This window comes from Aythya marila (assembly GCF_965140915.1).
Source record: "Aythya marila genome assembly, chromosome: 30".
NCBI classification, from domain to species: Eukaryota; Metazoa; Chordata; class Aves; order Anseriformes; family Anatidae; genus Aythya; species Aythya marila.
Genome location: NC_139071.1, coordinates 2,180,201 through 2,198,261, shown reverse-complemented (window position 1 = coordinate 2,198,261; position 18,061 = coordinate 2,180,201). Strand labels below are relative to the sequence as shown.

The 18,061-nt window shown below is 52.0% G+C and overlaps 1 protein-coding gene across 1 annotated transcript; it reads left to right on the top strand.

Annotated features, from left to right (window-relative positions):
* Nucleotides 1-16,408: 16,408 nt before the first annotated feature.
* Nucleotides 16,409-17,824, top strand: HOXC4 (homeobox C4; the record flags this gene model as incomplete). Its single annotated transcript, XM_082781206.1, has 2 exons — nt 16,409-16,952; nt 17,456-17,824. 2 exons carry the CDS (start codon nt 16,409-16,411, stop codon nt 17,797-17,799), a joined length of 888 nt encoding a protein of 295 aa, XP_082637332.1. The 3' UTR covers nt 17,800-17,824.
* Between the last annotated feature and the right edge of the window lie 237 nt (nt 17,825-18,061).

The window sequence follows — 18,061 nt, the reverse complement described above, 5'->3', positions numbered from 1 at the left end:
AGGAGAAACAAATGCTTGGAGAAGCCAATAAGCTCCATAAAACTTTATAGGATTTCCTTTACACAGCGGAAACAATGGAACAATTTCCTGAACCTGCAAACAAAAGTTTCTTCCAGCAGCAGCTCCGGCTGCCTTTACGGGTACAATTAGCACAGCGTGCTCAAGTGGGGAATCTCTCGCTATTATACGAGGCGTCCCGAGCCTGGAGGGCTTTTCCTCTCTATCTCTCTCTCTAGTTTTTGCATTTATTTATGATTTGTGGACGTTGCGTTCTGGTTATTTGGCGAGTTGCGAGCCGCAAAGAATGCTCGCGCAAGCCCGGCGACATTTAATTTTCCTGTCATTTAACAGTCAGGCGAAAATCCCCATTTTTTGCTGTCCCAACTGTCATTTTGCCGTCCGTTTGGAGTGAAATACTGCAAAGCCAAGCAGAGCTCGCCTTGCACATTTATTTGCTGCCTGAGCCAGTTTTTGCTCACCACTGGGGCTCCCTGACTTGGGGCCTGGGGTGATTGCAGCGAGGCTGGTAGGGCTCGTAGCGATTCCAATCATTTCCTTTTAGGATTTTATTTTTTACCCATGCTGTGTAAATCTATTGACTGGTTGTTCAGGCACAAAAACCTCTTGGCGTATACTGGTAATTGCTCATTATTCCGTTCTATTTTCTCTTAAACAATGTATTACCCTCACTCTCACCGGTATTATTGCGCCGTCTCTTGATTATTATTTGTTTTCTGATTACATTTCGTACTTTAACAGCGCCTTTTCTCTCCCTTTTTAACCGGGAAGCTGTCAAGGCGTCTTGGTTTCGTCAAGGCAAGGGTTAACCATCTCGGAGACCACTCGTGTTTTATCTGCGAGAGCAGTCGAAAATAATCATAGTAATAATAATTTAAAAAACCCAACCCTAAGACTTTAAAATTCAAACTTTCGGATTTCCACCCTGCGGAGCGGAGGCAGTTACTTATGATTAATTATTCGCTCATCCTGCCCTGGGGAGGGGGGCGAGGGGGCCCGGGGGGCTCTTTGGACCCCTCGTCCCTCTCTTCTTTAGGGGTATTTTGCTCGGGACTGGTTGATGGTTGGTGGATGTTGTTGCTGGTGCTGTCTTGAAGAGATTTGCCTTTTATTTCCCCTCTCGGCTGCTCAATCCCTTCCCAAAGACTCTGCCGAACAAGAAGGAAATAGAAAAGGACTTACCTTGCCCCGTCATCCGTGTCAACCCAGTGAGAACTTAAAATGGCCCAAAAACAACAAACAAACCAAAGTTGCATTTTTTTATATAAATCCAGGACTTTTTTTAAAAAAGCAAAGCTCTTTTAGTTTCACCGAGAACATGAGAACATTAGCAGAAATACTCATGGCTTCTATGTGAATTTAGTAGTTTAAAACTTTTGAAGGTTATTTATGTGGATGGCCCTAAGCAAAAGCCCTGAATGGCTCTCAGGGAGCACGTGATGTCATTAAACTAAGTTTTATGGTTTGGGGGAGCTGACAAACCCACAATATATTTACATCATATATAATCTTAACTGTCCACCATCGCAGCTGCTAGAGCTGTTTAATGCTGGGACAGTGGGACAGGCGCTTAGTGCGGAGCGCGGCGGCGGCGGGGCTCCAGGCGGAGCGCGGACCCCGAGCATCCCCCGGCGACCTCCGTAAGTTTTGCCTTGCTCACACTTTTCCCCGGCTCTCCTTCCGTATTATTTATTTATTTATTATTTAATTTATTATTGTTGTTGTCGTTGCTTTGTTTTTTTTTTTTTTTTTTTTTTAATATTATTTTGTTCGTAGAATTGCAAACTAAAATTAGCCTCTCCCCCCCCGCCCTCCCCTCCTTCTTCCGTGGGAGTTGGGCAGGAATGCGAGCAGTTTTGCAAGGGGCGAGCTGCAGGCGAACATCTTATCGGGCAGGAATCTCAGCGCCTCTCCCCTCCCCAGGGCTGCTGGAGACGAGATAAGGCCAAAGAGGTCTCTATGGTACTGGTTTAGCAACCCACTCCCCCCCGCCAGCCGGCCCCCCCCGGGCACAGCCCGAAGGTGCGTGGCCCCCAGTTCCCACCCCACCCCCGTGGCGAGGAGTTTAAGCGGATTTCTTCATGTCTGCGTGGGGTTTGAAAATGTATTTTATTATTTTTTTTTTACTATTTTATTCTTTCTTCCCCGTGCGGTGAGAGTTGGGCTTTGCAAAGAGAGGAGGGGAAAGGAAAAAAAAAAAAAGGAAATTAAAAAAAAAAAATCCACCCCTGACGAAGTGCATGCGCGGAGGCGGAGGCAGGCGGGAGCGAGGCCGGTGCAGGTGAGCGGAGGCTGGGCCGCTCCCGAGGCTGCTCCGGGGGTGTCCGGGCCCCCCCTCCCCTCCGTGTACCGGGTTTGTCCCCCGTGGGGTGGCCACTCGTGGAAGGCGGCTGCAACCCCCCCCCACGTCCGAGTCTGGGGAGCCCTCTGTGCTTGGAAAGCCCTGGAGGCCCTGGAATCCCCCCCCCAAAAAGCAGAAAGAGGATGTGGGGTCCCGTCGCGGGGGTCAAACTTGCAGCAGAGCCAAGGAACTGGGGGGGTAGACCCCAGTTCCTTGGCCCCCTCGACCCCTTCTTTGGCATCACCCCTGCGTGGAGCCAGTCCCGGGGGGAGCAGTGGGGCACCCCCCCCCCGTTATTTTCCACGGGAGTCCTGCTGCTCTGGATGCTGGGGGGTGATGCTCAGCTTTGTGCCCCCCTCCCCGGGCCTGCATCCCTCTGCTAGGCCCCGTCCTCCTGGGTTTATCCCAGGCCTCAAGCCTGGCGTTGAGGGGGGGGGGGAATGCTGTCCCCGGGGGTGCCACGATTGGTGTGTTAAAGGGGAGCTTCAGGTTCCTAATGCGGGGCTTTAGGTGTGTGTGGGGGGTGATTCGCCTGGATCAGTCCCCCCGCAGGCCTGGTGGCACTGGCTGGGACATGCGTGTGACACTGGGAGAGTGAGTTTGACTGGGGGAACGAGGTTTTTTTTCGGATGGGGGGCTCCGTGCCCTCCCCCCCCATAGCGGTGAGGGAGCCCCTCAGAACTTTACGCGCAGGAGATGCCCCGGGAAGTGATTTCCACCTGGGAGCAGCCACCCACGTCCACCCACTCCCTGTTACACCCCCGTGTGCATGCGCAAACGCACTCGTGCACACGTGTGTGCACGAACAGGCGTGCAAAAGGCATGCACACGCGTGCACACGCACGTGCAAGCAAGCAAATCCTGCATTAAGTGCATAAACACTTGCACAGACGTGCAAATGCACCCGCTTGCACACCCATGCCAGCACACGTGCAGGCACACGATTGCACGCTCCTACGCATGCACACAAGTGTGCACGTGCTTACAAAGCTGTGCACACCACCCCCCCACCCCCCCGCTAAAATGCGTGCACACGCACGGGGCCTTGCACGCACACAATCCCCCCAACTCACGTGTGCAACCTCCCTGTGGGTGCAGGAGCTCTGTGGGTGCTGAGCCCCCCCTCGCAGGGACCCCCACTGAGCTGGGAGCAGGGGAGGGGGCTGCCCCCCACCCTGGGGTGCTCCGGGGGGGGAGCAGGGTTGCAGACAATTTGGGCAGGGACAAATTTGGGGTAAGGCTGGAGAGAGAGGCAGGGGCACGATGACAAAGTTAGGGACCCCAAAAATAATCTCCAAAGCCCCGTGGGGGGGTCAAGCCCCCCCCAAAAAAACAGAGAGCATCCCAGCATAGGGACCTGGGCAGCCCCCTCGGCCCTGTGTTGTTGTTGTTCCGGGGGGTTTAAGCCCCTCCTCGAGGTGCTTTATGTGGGGGGTTGGGGGTGTCGCAGCCTCCCCCTCGCTGACCCCTCCTATTTGACCCCCCAAACGCCCCCGTTTTTGGCTTCAGGGCCGAGGGCTACTCGTGGGCCAAATGGGGCCATTGCCAAGACCAAACCTGGGGGTTGCAGGGGATGTTTTGGGCGGGGGGGGCTTCTGGCGGCTTTTCGGCATTTTTTCCGACAAAATGCTATCTGAGGCACGCCGGGCTTTTTTGGGGGGTGGGCTTTTTTGGGGTGGATGCGAGGATGGGGACGCGTCCAGGCAGCTCAAATCAATGCGGAGCCCCCGGCGGGTCGCTGCGTTGCGGAAATCTCCTTCATTTCCAGCGTCAGCATCGTTTTCTGTCCGACCCCCCCCGCAAAAGGGGTCTCTGCCCTCGGCTCCCCCGGTGGCTGCCCCCGGAGCGAAACATTCCCGAGGTCTGGCGAGAAACACGGGGGTGGTGCTTGAAGGCCGGGTTTTGGTCTCCCTCGTGGGGGTGGAGGGGAAATTCCCTCCCCCGTCCCACTGGGAAGGCGTGTGCACCTCCCCGGGGGGGCCGTTTACCTACGCCCTATGCAGCAATGGGCATCTATAGGGCGCTATAGGGCTCGTCTATAGGGCTTCGTCCCTATAGGTTTGCATGCCCTGAGACCCCTGCCCAGAGCAAGTCACCGAGGGGCTATAGAATCACAGAATGTCACAAGATAGTAGAAAACCTAACAAAAAATCAAAATAAATATAAATACTTCTATTTTTTTACACCGCCTGGAGCAGCGTGATATCCCCAGGGCTGCGGGACAAGGCCACTGTCCCCAGCTCGGGGCCCTTGGGTTCCCTTTGTCACCCCACAGGCAGGGTGACACCCCCACCCTCCCGGTGGCACTGCGGTACGTCCCGATGCTGAGAAATATCGCGAGTCCCGACTTTTCTTCCCAGTCTTTAATAGTGGGGAAATATGGTATTAAAAATAAATAAATGAATCTAAATCAACCCCCTTGCCAAAAATATGGTCAGCTCCATCGCTGGGTTGGGGGTGCACAGGGGCTGGGGGAGCCCCCTGGTTGTCTTCGTCCCCCCATCACCCCTTAAACCACGAAAAAAACTTCAAGAGGTGCTCCGGGACAACACGAAGTCGCTCGAAAGCCTGGGAGCATCTAAAAGGGATTCGGGGGTACCCCAGGCTCCAGCAGGAACCCAAGGGTTCAGGGAACCCTGCAGGGCTTCGCAAATTTTGGGGTGAAGGGAGAAAGTTTTAGCGACCGACGTGAAACTTGGCCGGTTCTTTCTCCTTTTCCACCTCTTCGTTTAGGTGATGGATGGGGAGTCATTAAAAATAAATTCTGGGGCTGGAGAATTGCTGCCAGCTCTTCGGGAGGTTTGGGGGTTTCGCTTGGGAATCATTGGGGTTGAGTGTGAACGCTGCTCGCCTTTGGGGTTGCTGCTCCCAGGTTCGGTCGTCTATTTAAAGAATTAGGTTAAAAAAACATTAAATAATCAGAAGAGATGCCACTTCATGGTACCAAGCAAAATAATTTTCTGCGTAATTGGAGAGGAAAAGGAGAGAGAGGAAAAAAAAATACGGAGAATGACGCTGGGGATTGTAATTTGTTCGCCTCCAGCTCGGTGCTGGAAAAATAACTTACGGGGGGGGGGGGGGACTGGGGCACTGATGGGGACGGCAGGGGGTGGCTGCTCGCAGGGTTTTGCTCCCCCAGATGGGCAAAGCGAATTTGGGAAGCTCGGCTCCGCTCTGCCCCTGTCTTCCCCAGCAGAGCCGCGCCGATGGTATTGATGGATTGATTTTATTGATTTATTATCCGCTCCTCAAAGCGCCTTCCTATCAAATGATGTTTTGATCTGGGTTTTCCCGGTCAAGAGTTGAATTCCGAGTTATCGATTTTTTTTCCCTCTCCCTTTTTTTTCGGGGGTTTGCTTGCGATTTTTCTCTCGCCTGGCAAACGCGAGGGTGCGCCCCCCCCCCCTTGCCACCCTCCCCTCCACTTTCTCTCCTTTTAGGAAAGAAGGAAGGAGGGGAGGAAGGAAAATAAACAAACACACGTTACTTTCGCTCCACTGACACATGCTTTACACCTCTTTATCCCCAAGTCTTTTCTTCTCCTTACTACGCAGGGAAAAATGGTCAAGGCAACGCGGTTTGGCCAAAAACGCGGGGGAAAAAAAATCTAATTTCCGCCCTTACACTTTTTTTTTTTTTTTTTTTTTTGCTTTTCTTCCTGCTTGGGCTGTGTGTCCGGGCAGATTTCTATCAGGGCACCGGCAGGGATCTATACGTGGGCATCTATAGGCGGCCAGGAGCCTGCCCAGATGGCTCCGGCCCCGCGTGTGCACAGCCACGTGCGTGCGCGCACCCTTGTGTAAACAGACACTGAGATATTTAAATGTTTTCTCGGCACTTAGAGATTTCTCTGCTTCGCTCTCAGCGGTAAAATAATCACAAGGGAAGGGAGAGCGGCTACTGTTGACCTCTGGTACATAGCCGCTCCCGCGGCAGCGTTACCTCGCTGCAGTCGGGGTGGCAGAATCCGAGCTCATCTGCTCCCAAAATCACGGCATTTTCCTTCCTGGGGCTTTGGCGATGGCAAAAAAAGAAATAAAATTAAAAATAAAATTAAGATAAAATATAAAGAGGGAGTCAGTAAGCATATTGAGTTTTCTTTTTTTTTCTTTTTGAATGTTGTTTCAGGACACCAGCTCCCCCCTTTCCACCTCCCTCCCCAAATCTCTGTCCTTGCGCTGCGGTTTGGGGAGCCGGGGGGGCTCAGCTCCCGCAAGGGGGGCCCAGGCTTTGTGCGGGGGCCCGGTGCCGGCGGGGGGGCACGCAGCGAGGAGCTGGCTCTGATCTGCCCGCCCGCAGCCGCGCCTCGGGCCAGAGGGAGCCCCCCCCCCGGCCGCACACCGGCAAAAGTCGCGACACACGACACAGGGAGAGCCCTCCTGCCACGCTCGGGTACCGGCGAGTGCACCTCCGCCCCTGCCCTCATTTCTCCCTCTCCTTGGAAAATCCAATTTCCTTCCTTCCTTCCTTCCTTCCTTCCTTCCTTCCTTCCTTCCTTCCTTCCTTCCTTCCTTCCTTCCTTCCTTCCTTCCTTCCTTCCTTCCTTCCTTCCTTCCTTCCTTCCTTCCTTCCTTCCTTCCTTCCTTCCTTCCTTCCTTCCTTCCTTCCTTCTTTCTTTTTCTTTCTTTCTCTCTTCTTTCTTTCTCTCTTTCTTTCCCTCTTTCTTTCTCTCTTTCTATCTCCCCTCATTTCTCCCTTCCTTTCTCTCTTTCTCTTTCTCTCTTTCTCTCTTTCTCTCTTTCTCTCTTTCTCTCTTTCTCTCTTTCTCTCTTTCTCTCTTTCTCTCTTTCTCTCTTTCTCTCTTTCTCTCTTCCTCTTTTTCCCTTCATCCCTCTTTTTCTTTCTCTCTCATTTTCTTTCTCACTTTCTCTCTCTCCCTTTCTTTTTCTCTCTCCCTCTTCTTCCCTCTCTTTCTCTCTTTCTTCCTCTCCTCCCCTTTCCTTCCTTTTCTCCTCTTCACATCCTCACCATCCCCACCTTTCTCTTTTTCATCTCTTTTCTTTCCCTCTCATTTTCTCTTTTTCTACACATCTCATCCTTCCTTCTCTCTTCTCCCCTGTATTTTCTACCTTCCTTCGCCCACCCCTCACCCCCCCAAAATCATGATTTCCCACCCCAAACAGAGGCACCCCACAACCCACAGAAAGCAGTCCCTGAGCAGAGCCCAGCTCCGCCGACACCTTGGGAATTTTTCCACCCTTTCTCCTCATTCTCTCATTCCTGGGATTATTTTAAGCTCCCACCCTCAGCAGATTCCTCGTGTACTGGACTTTAGTGGGGGACCCAGTTTAGGGGTACCCAGCGCCTGCAGAGGTCAGACACCCCCCTTTTGGGGCGTGAGGTGGCAGACCCGTCCCTTTTGGGTTTAGCCCGCACGAGAGGGTTTTGCAGGCTGAGCCTGATGGCTTTCTGTAATTAATATCGAAGTCGCTCGCCCCCCGCTCCGGCCCCCGTCTCCTTCTCCCCCACACTTCATCTTCACCCTTCACTGGCAGCCAGTATCCAGCGAGCTTGACCTAAACGCCCCCCAAAATCGTGGATCTAAGCAAATCCAGCCCCCAAAAAAAGCCACCCGGCTGCGTGCAACCCTCCCCATCTGCTGAAAGAGATCTGGGGGAAGAAATATGTTTTTTTTTTTTTTTTCTCCACTCCCCCCAAGAAAAGCCTTGTGTAGATGCTGAGGTGGGGGCTCCTTTTCCTTCCTGGGGGGGGGTTCCTTCTTCCTCTGGAGCACACGGGTGGGATTTACTAGGAAAGGACCACTCGGGTGCCTGTTCATGCGGGGGGGGGGGGGGCACAGCACACCCCGACACCCTCATCCCTCCGCGCTCTGCCAAAACCCAGACCCTTGCACCCCAAATATCGGCCTGCGGGCGACGCTCCGGTTTAAAAGCAAGCAACCCAAATTCCCCTCTTTCTAGGTATTTTTGTCCCTCTCCTTCCCTGGCACTTTCGGGGAAGAAGAAAGCCTTTCGGACGCTGGAAGCGGGGAAATATTTACCTGCAGACTCAAGCTGACACTTTACATCTGTGTCTGCTCCTCTTCGGTACCTGTCTCTGTCGAAATTAATTCCCTATAATACTGTGGAGAAATAGAAAGCTTTAAAAAATAGGCTGGGCTCCGAGTCGCTGGGTCATGTGTAAGGGGAGAAGTGGAGTATGAACAAACCTATATTTTATGTGAGGCTTGCAGAGCGCTGCAACGCTCCTGCGCTAATGCCTAATTCTTCACTTAGCCCAAACGCGATGCTTCGAGTCAGAACTGGGGCTTAAAATAGGATCTGAGGGGGAGCTGGCTGCTCCCCGCAGCGCCCCTCACCTTGTCCTCGGGGCGAAGGGCTGCTTTCCCCTTCTTTTCCCTTCCTACCCACCCCAAAAAATAACTACAAAAACCACAGCTCACCTTTTCTAGTTTCCCCAGCAAGCCTAAAAGGACAGGGGACACCTTTAGGGCTGGGAAAAGGCGATTTTTCCCCCTACGGCCCAGGCGAGCGGGCCGTGATTTTTTTCCTTTCCTTTTTTTTTTTTTTTTTTTTTTTTTTTTCAGGAAAGCAGCCGATTTCTTATCAGGTCGGGATTGATGCTGGCGGCCTGGTTCTGTATATCATCCCCGCGGCTCCTCTTGTTCAAACCCGGCTCCTTTTGCTCCCGGGGCTGTGAGTGATGGCTCCTGCTGCTCCCCATGCCGCCGGAATCCTAATGGCCCCGCCGAGGGGCTCCCCGCATTTTGCTGGCAGGATATTTTGGGGAGAACCCCCCCCAAACCACTGCGAACCCCGCCTGAGCCCTTGGTGCTGGAGGCGCGGCCCCCGCGGAAGCCACGAAACGTTTTTATTAAAAGGTTTTGATGGATTCGCCTTGGGGATTAACTAAGATAATAGTTTATTGCACTGCGAAAGATTAAACTGAAAGTACCCTAGTGAAAAAAAATAAATAAACATTAGAGGGAACGGGGAACGTCTTTCCCAGCATTATACCCGTTGTTTCCAGCCTTAACGGGGGTCCCCGGGGCTGCGGGGTGTCTGAGCTGTCTTTTCGGGGCGTTATTATTATTATTGCAATTATTATTAAGATTTAACTACATGTGATAGCTCGGCGGAGCGGCTGCGGTCTGTGTGCGCGGGGCAGATTCCCCTCCCCGTCCCGCAGCCCCCAGCCCCAAACTGGGGTGCTGGGAGGTCGTGGGGGAGCGGGAAGAGCCGGATCGACCCCGGGGGAAGCCAAATTTCCCTGACTCACTGCGAGCTGTCAAGGCTCGGGGTCCTCCTCCCTCCGCACATGTGCGCGGAGCTGCGCGCATCTGTGTGCCCCTCTCCGCCGGCATGTGTAATGTCGGATTTAAGAGCGTGTTTACACAGCTAGAGAGTTTGAAACACGGCCCGAAACGCGATAAAACGGTCCTCTAAATCATCCTGCCCTTGATCCGTGGCTTCCACATATGCGGCTGGGTGCGCGCTGCTGGGAATCTGCCCTCCATGTAATGCTGCGGGGCTCTGCCTCCCTGCGCGGGGCTTCCGTCCTCCTGTCCTCCTGTCCTCCTGTCCTCCTGTCCTCCTGTCCTCCCGTCCTCCCGTCCTCCTGTCCTCCTGTATCCCGTCTTTCTGTCCTCCTGTTCTGTTCTCCCGTCCTTCTGTTTTCCTGTCCTCCCATCCTCCCGTCCTCCTGTCCGCCCGTCCTCCTGTCCTCCCGTCTCCCCATCCTCCTGTCTTCCCGTCTCCCCGTCCTCCTGTCCTTCTGTCCTCCCGTCCGTCCCTCCGCGCCCCCGCCTTTCATCAGCCGCCACCCAGAGCAAGGGGGACCCGAGGTTTTTAATAACAGCGGGCTATTGATCCGAGCTCTCGGCAGCGGCCAAGGTGTATCGACGAGGGCTGTGGATCTCATTAGGCGCTGCTCAGGGATGCATTCGCTAAGAGCAACGCGGCCATTTGAACAACGAAGCGGAAAAAAAAAAAAAAAAAAAAAAAAAAAACCGAAGTGGTTTTTATTTATTTATTTATTTTTTCTTTCCCTGCCCTTTGCTTAAAAAAGTGCCCGGCAATGAGGTTGTGTCCCCGGGGACTGCCCCCGCCGGACTGACTTTTAATTGCGAAAGGGTGGCAAAAGGGACGAGCCCAGGCTGCTGAAGCCTGGGCTTCGTCTTCGCTCTGGGAGGACTCAAAATGAAGGGGAAAAAATGAGTTTTTGCTTTGCAATGCGGGGAGGGCTCTTTTATTCCCCCTCGCCCCCCCGGCTTGGTGCCAGCCTGGCCAGGGGTCCCTGCACCACCTCAAAGGAAGGCTGAGAAATCTCTGCCACATTTACTCTGCAGCTAACAGCGGAGCAGGGCTTTTTATTTCTATTTTTCCCCTCAAATTTCCCCCCTCCAACCCCTTTCTGGGGCTGGATGAACTTTCTGGGTGGGGGGACAGGAGTTCATTTGTCGCCTCTGTCCATTATCCACAGAAACTTTTGCAACATCCCCCCTCCATCCCCATCCCTGTCCCCGTCCCAAGCCAAACTCGGGCGTTATCGGGGCTCAGAAGTGCGTTTGTAAACACGCGGGGGTCCGGGAGAGGAGGCCGGGGGCAGGGGCGGGTGTTAATTATTAATATTGTCATCCCGGAGGAAGATTTCCAAGGGGCGAGCAGTAAGTACCACTCAAGCAGCAGCTCTCTCCAACAGGAGGGATCAGCCTAAAGTTTGTATATCTTTCCACCCCATACAATAACAGCTAGAGATCTGTTAATGGGCTCTCTGTAGCCCCTGAACACTTTCCCCTGCAACTTTCGCCACCCGCCCCCCCGCCCTTTCCCCAATACAAGCCCAATGTTTTCTTTTCAACTTAACCCAGGGTTCAGCAGTTATCCGGTGGGTCATTATAAGTATTCTTTGTCTCCGAAAAGTCAAGGAGAAACCTTCGCTCCGGTGTCTATGGCACTTGAAAGCATCCTCCAGCCTCTGCCTCCCCTGCCCGGGCTGGGGAGGCTCGATCGGACCTTCCCCCCCACCCCGGCAGCAAATAAATAAATATTTTCAGGCTAAAAATGGATCTGAAAGGGAGCCAAGGAGAGAAGAACCCCCCCAGGACCAAGAAACCGGGGAAGAGCCCAGACGCAGTCACATGAACTAGGGCAAACAAGCAAACAAATAAGAACCCAAGGACCAAAATGACTGCCGAGCTGAGGTTTATTGCCTAAATCCAATTCCGCGCTGCTCTTTAAGGGCTCGGGTTGCTGGCGAGCAGGGCTGTAGCACAAAGAAGGAGCTCCCCAGCCCTGCTTGGAACCGCACGAGAAGTTGGAGCGGATCGAGATAGAAACTTGATTCCCAGCTACTTTGATTTATTTTAAACAAATCCTTTCTGAAAAAAAAAAAAAAAAAAAAAAAAAAAGTGCGTTTCCTACCAAGCAGCAAGTTACACTTCTGCTGGGCTCCCTGCTCCGCCGGGTGCCGAGGAGGTCACGGGCTGGACGCCAGCGCCAATTAAATGCGAAATAAAATAGAAGATATTTGTATCCCAGACAAACCTCGGCTCGGCTGAGAGGGGTCTTCGCTCACACCAGATTTGGGGATTTTTAAATTTTTTTTCCCCCTCCCTTTTGGAGAAGGAGAGAGGGGCAGAGCGGGAGGTGAGAGGAACAAAAACCAACAATTTCTCCAGCATAAAAATGAAACATCAAATTAGTTTGCCTCTGGGCTTCATTTTTCCCCTTCTACATTATAACTAGTTATTGAACTCGCTAGAAGATCTAAAGGCCATTTGTGAGGAGAGAAATTTCAATGGAGTTCCCCCATCAATAACTCCTTGGCAGTGACCTATTGGATCAAGTCAAACAGTTGAGGTGAAATTCAGGTCACGCTGTCTAACCAATATTAAAATGCGCCCACTTTTTAAAAAGCCACTTTCAACGAGATTTGAAGAAAATTGAATTCCTGGGTGGGGTGAGAAGGGGAGGGGGGGGAGGAGGGAAGGGAGAGATTGAGAAACTGGTTTGCATATATATATTTTTTTTCCCCCGCAAACAAACAAGAGGGATTCATCTTTAATATTTTAAAATGAAGGGATAAATATTTACATTATTAGTTTCTTTGAGACGAAAGAGGCTCAAAAGAAAAATGTGAAGGCTAGGACTTTGGGTGACAGGCTTTGCTTATTAAAATCGTTTTAGGCCGATTCATTACTTTTACTGACAACAGATTTAAGAAAAAATCAATTAAACATTTGCATATTTCTTTGCATAAATTAGACCTGTCTATTTGCATTATGAAGGAACAAAAAGAAAAGGTCTCTTTGCACTTACTGCTTTCAAGTTGTTAGAAAAATTAAAATTTAATTAATTATATGTCATTGCTTATGTCAGAGAGAATCCAACTATTTTTCCCCCTGAAAATAAAAAAAAATAAGATTGTATATAAATATATCCGTCTTTCCTCCCCCTACCACTAATGTAACTTATTGTGCAATAATCACCTCAAAACAAGCCCTTAAATGCTCGGAATAAAACTCCACTCCAAAATTTATTTCCACCTCCTGAATCTCAAGGAGGCAGAGTTCATACCGCGCGAGCTTTTACCCTGCTTTTACTATTATTATTAAACATTGGATAACAAAACCCCAGTAGATAGGTACTTCATTTTTCTGGAAAGCACAGATTGCTAATGGGCTGAGGTACAGGTTACCAAACGGTCAGTATGGTAATAGCTAACACAATGAATCCGGAGAGACAATGCATACTTATTTTTCTTCAGTACTGTCAAAAAGGCGCTTTGTACTTAAAAACGTCCCCGCAATGGTAACCAGACGTATATTTTGCAGCCAGCTTCCTGGCTAGGAGAAGGAAATAAAGCTCAGATTTTTTTTTTCCTTTTTTTTTTTTTTTTTTTTTTTTTCCTGCCGAGGTGCTGCGTTGCTCTCGGTATTGTCACTCCCGAAGTGTTCATCGGCACGGTGCTGGTGGGGGGACGCGGGATGGAGAGCAGTGGGAGGGCTGCTTTATAGACAAAAGAGCCAGATTCTTGTACAACTATTCTTCACACGTCCCCGCAGACTTATTTTACGGAGAGGGGGAAAAAAAAATAAAAAAAGGTGTTAAATAAATAAAAATCCTCCAAATACTGGGAGCTTTAAACTCCAGGCAAAAAGGCAAAGGGGGGAGTGGTGTGGAAAGACAAGCAAAGAGAGGGGGAAAATAGGATTTTTTGTGCACTTGTAAGACATCGGGGGCAAGCCCCCCCCCTCCCGAACACACACAGGGGATGAATGGAGGATGGCAAAAGAGGGCTGGAGGAGCAGGTCCTTGCGGAGAGCTCCAAAACCCAGAATTTGGGGGGGAGTCCGGGGGTAGGGGGAGGCAGCCGGGGCAAATAAAGTTGTGTTTCCCCCCCACACACACCGCTCGGCGAAGGAGTTGGGAGTTTGGGGCTGGAGAGCGGCAGGAATGCGTTTGGTGACCTTCACGCCTCGGATTTTGTAATGCTTTGATTGCTGCTGGTTTGTTTCGCGGATTATTTTGTTTTTTAAACAAACCCACCCAGCATATCCTTAAGAGAACTACCTGTGGATATTTATTTATTCTGCTGGTGCTTATTGAAAACCATATATTCAAGGGGTGGGGGGAAGGATGTGCGTAGGTAAAAATTACTTTATTAACTCTCCATCTTTATTCAATATTCCCTCAGCCTTGGAATAAAGTTGTTGCATCAGTCTGAACTATAAATGTCAAAACCCTGCATGAGTCTGAGGTGTTTGGGCAGAATGAAGTATAGCTGGAGAAAAGGAATTTATTGGAGATATTTAAATCAATGTTTTGGGTTCCGGAATACATTTCTATTCATGTCTTTTTCCCAACCTCGCAGCTCCCATCCCCCTTCGGTCCCCATCTCTTCTGGGAAGAGCCGGGGTTGTACCTGCTGCTCCAGATCTGCAGCGTGTCCCTGTGCAAGTCCTGGATTTACAACTTGAGGAAGGAGCACGCTTTGTCAGCGCACGGGGCAAGCAATTAGTCAAGCCCTGCAAATCAGCTGCCAATAAACCCCATAAACGCTCGGCAACAATAAAGCGAGCAAACGAGGGATTCCGGGGCCGGGTGGGGGCAAAATACAGACGGAGCTTGGCTGGGGGGGGAGGTGTCTGGGGGGGCTCAGCCGGGGGGGTTCAGGCGCATCCCGTGCCTGCGGGGGTCCCAAACCTGGTCCAGCAGCGGCCTCTGCCCCCTGCCCCAGAGCCCCCCCGGCCGGGGCAGGCTTTTTTTGGGGGGGGCCCAGCCGCTCCCCCCCAGCCCGCAGCCCCGGCCCCAGCCCTCCCGTCGCCTATATGTACCCTGTAGGCTCGAATTTGTGTGAGCGTCTCCAAGTCACAAATTCGTCTCTAGGGGAATATATGGGCGATGCCAGAGCCTTGGAAAGTTGTGCTTTCCTTTGATTCCCTTTAATTGCAGCGGTTCTAATTAAATCCTCAAATCCTGCTGATGTCATTTTAAAAGGTAGTTATTCAAGTGCAAAGCAGCGTTTGCCGTTTGCCAGGGCAGCGCCGGAGCGGGCTTGTTAAAAAGGTAGAGCGAAATCACCGCGATGATTGGGGAGGGGGGGGGGGTGTGATAATAATCAAAATAAAATCCCATTATTACTTTTCATCTCCAGAAGAAACAGCAGCTACCGCAAACACAACTCTCAGCCAAGAGCACAAAGAGCCCCGACCATTTCGCAGTGACTGATTTATGGCGTTTTACAACCCCATAAAAAGCTGTAACAACCAGCCAAAAGCCTTCGACACCGCTGGCACATTTAGTCTAATAAATAAAACATAAACAGTTAACTTTATGTGTCACTTTTATTGTTATCAAGTAAAATATGGCAATGCCCTGCAAGCTATGATTTTCAACTATAATTGTTATCAAGCACAAGGAGGGAATACCCCACCTCCCTTCTCTGCCCCTCTCTTTAGGACGAGCCGTAGATAAAAAGCCCTAATTGAGGGAGCTACAACCCTCCCAAAATGTTGACATCCATTTGCAGCTCCCTAACCTGCCCGGGGCGGCTCTGCGGGCTGCCAGCTGGGCGCTGGGAGCCATTTTTTAACGCATCCCTTCATTTTTTTCCCCCCCAAAAAAATCCTCAGGAGCCCCCTCCCCAGCTTGAGAGCCAGCAGGTAAAATGCCCGGTGCAAGGGCAAAGCGGCCTGAGTGTTGCACACGCGTGGGGGGGGGGTGTCACCCCGTGTGCCCCCCCCCCCCTCCCCGGGTGTCCCCTACCTGCAGCACCCAGGGTCGAGGGGAAAGCAGGGTGCCCCCCCAAAAACCCCTCTCTGCTCCCAAAGTGCTGGGGCTCAGCAAAGAGGAGGGGATTTGGGGAGCACGGGGAGGGGTCCCCCCCTGCTGCCTGAATTGGGGGGGGCTCGGGGGGGTCCCTGTTTGTGGAGGCAGAGGGGGGGTGTCCTTGCACGCCCCTGGCTTGAAGCAGGGTCACTAACACCCGTGGGATCTGTATGCCCGCTTCTACCTTGCAGGTAACTTGTGCCCCCCGCACCACCCCCCCAAAATAAAAGATGCTGGCAGTGCTTAACCCTTTCCACTCTGGAGTGGAGGTGGGGGCAACCCCCCGGAATGCCCTGTCCCCTCCCCGGGTGGGGATGAGGAACAAGGGGGGTGTGAAGGAGCTGGGGGTTGTAGGGGGACAGGATTTTTTTTTGGGGGGGGGCTACAGGGTCAACGCAGCGCCGGCCAGGACACCATGACCCCCACATCCGGGGGGGGGTCTTGTTGTTTCCAGCCCACATTCCGGGTGTGGGGGGGACACCCTTCAGCCCCAACCCCCCACATTCCCCCTCCTCCCCCCTCCCTTTGTGGGGTCCCCCATTGTTCCCACACCCCCACCTCCCACCCCACAACACCGGGGGGGCCCCCAGGGGCTTCCCCACCGAGCTCCCCCGGCTGGAGCAGTGCACCCCGAGCCTTGCCCTCTCTCCCACTCCCACTCCCGTCGTCCCCCCCCCAATTTGGGTACATTTTGCAAAAGCTTTTGGTTCCTTATCCGGGGACTGGGCTGGCGGGTGTGATTGGCCGGGGGAGTCACATGGTGAAAGTAACTTTACGGGGTCGCCAGCTAGTAGGAGGGCTTTATGGAGCAGAAAAACGACAAAGCGAGAAAAATTATTTTCCACTCCAGAAATTAATGATCATGAGCTCTTATTTGATGGACTCTAACTACATCGATCCGAAATTTCCTCCATGCGAGGAATATTCGCAAAATAATTACATCCCAGACCACAGTCCGGAATATTATAGCCGGACAAGGGAGTCCAGCTACCAGCATCACCACCAGGAGCTGTACCCCGTGCCACGACCCTCCTTCCCCGACCGCCAGTTCAGCTGCGGTAGTATCCAAGCTCCCGGCAACCCGGCCGCGCACCAAAGGGGACACGGGCAAACTCCAGGAGGCCAACACCTCTCAGAGAAAGCACAGCAGCTCTGCGAGCAGGCTGCTCTTTCCACCTCCTCCACCACTCCTTCCCCAGCCCCTCCAGCCTGCAACCAGCCAAACCCCGACCATCCTAACAGCACAGCTTCCAAACAACCCATAGTCTATCCCTGGATGAAAAAAATCCACGTCAGTACTGGTATGCAACTTTTATTTTCCTCTTCTGTCTCTCTGCTCTCTTATTTTCACACCATGCTCGCTCGCTCGCTCTCTCCTCTCTCCTTTTTTTTTTTTTTTTTTTTTTTTTTTTTTATTTCCTTCCCTTCCATGAGAGTCTTTGGGTTAGCACAATTGAACTGGATTTACGACTCCGAATGGGTAATTACACCCACCATAAATTTTATAGCCGAGCTACTGTGGGCAGCCTTAGCCATGTGGCTCGTTCTGTTATGTATGTGTGAAACTCCGAAAGCTTTGTAAGGGGTGCATAAATAATTCAGTCTTTTGAGCCAGGGAAACCCCTTCCTATTAGAATAGAAACTCTTGAGCTGCCCAAAGTTCTTTATTACCTATTTAGCCTATTACTTTCTTCTCCCGGCTCCTCCAGTCGCCTCTCTCCCTCTCCCCCGTCCCTCTCTCCATTCATGCTAATTTTCCTTGTGTTTTTTTTTTTTTTTTTTTTTTTTTCTCCCTCCTTTCCAGTGAATCCCAATTACAATGGAGGCGAGCCCAAGCGCTCCCGGACAGCCTACACGAGGCAGCAGGTTTTGGAGCTGGAGAAGGAGTTTCACTATAACAGGTACCTGACCCGGCGGCGGCGCATCGAGATCGCCCACTCCCTCTGCCTCTCCGAGCGGCAGATCAAAATCTGGTTTCAGAACCGGAGGATGAAATGGAAAAAAGACCACAGGCTGCCCAACACCAAAGTGCGGGCGGCGGCCACCGCGGCGCCCCCCCCCGCCGCCCCGGCGAGCACGGCCGGGGGCGAGGAGCTGCCCCCCGCCGCCGCGCAGGACCCGCGCCCGGAGGATATCACCAGGTTATAAACACCCCCACCCGCCCACAAATGACTCTGGATTATTTATAGAAGCTAATATATATATATATATATTTTGGTTCCGTTCCCCCCCTCCCTCCCCTTTTCCCTCGTAGGTTCGTTTTCTTTTCTTTTCTTTTCTTTTTTTTTTTTTTTTTTTAAATGATAATAATAATAATTATTATTTTTCGGCGCGTATAAAAAACAATGGGTCTCCCCAAGACCACGGGCTGTAGATGCATGTCAGATAGCATGAGGCCAGGTGTCTGTAC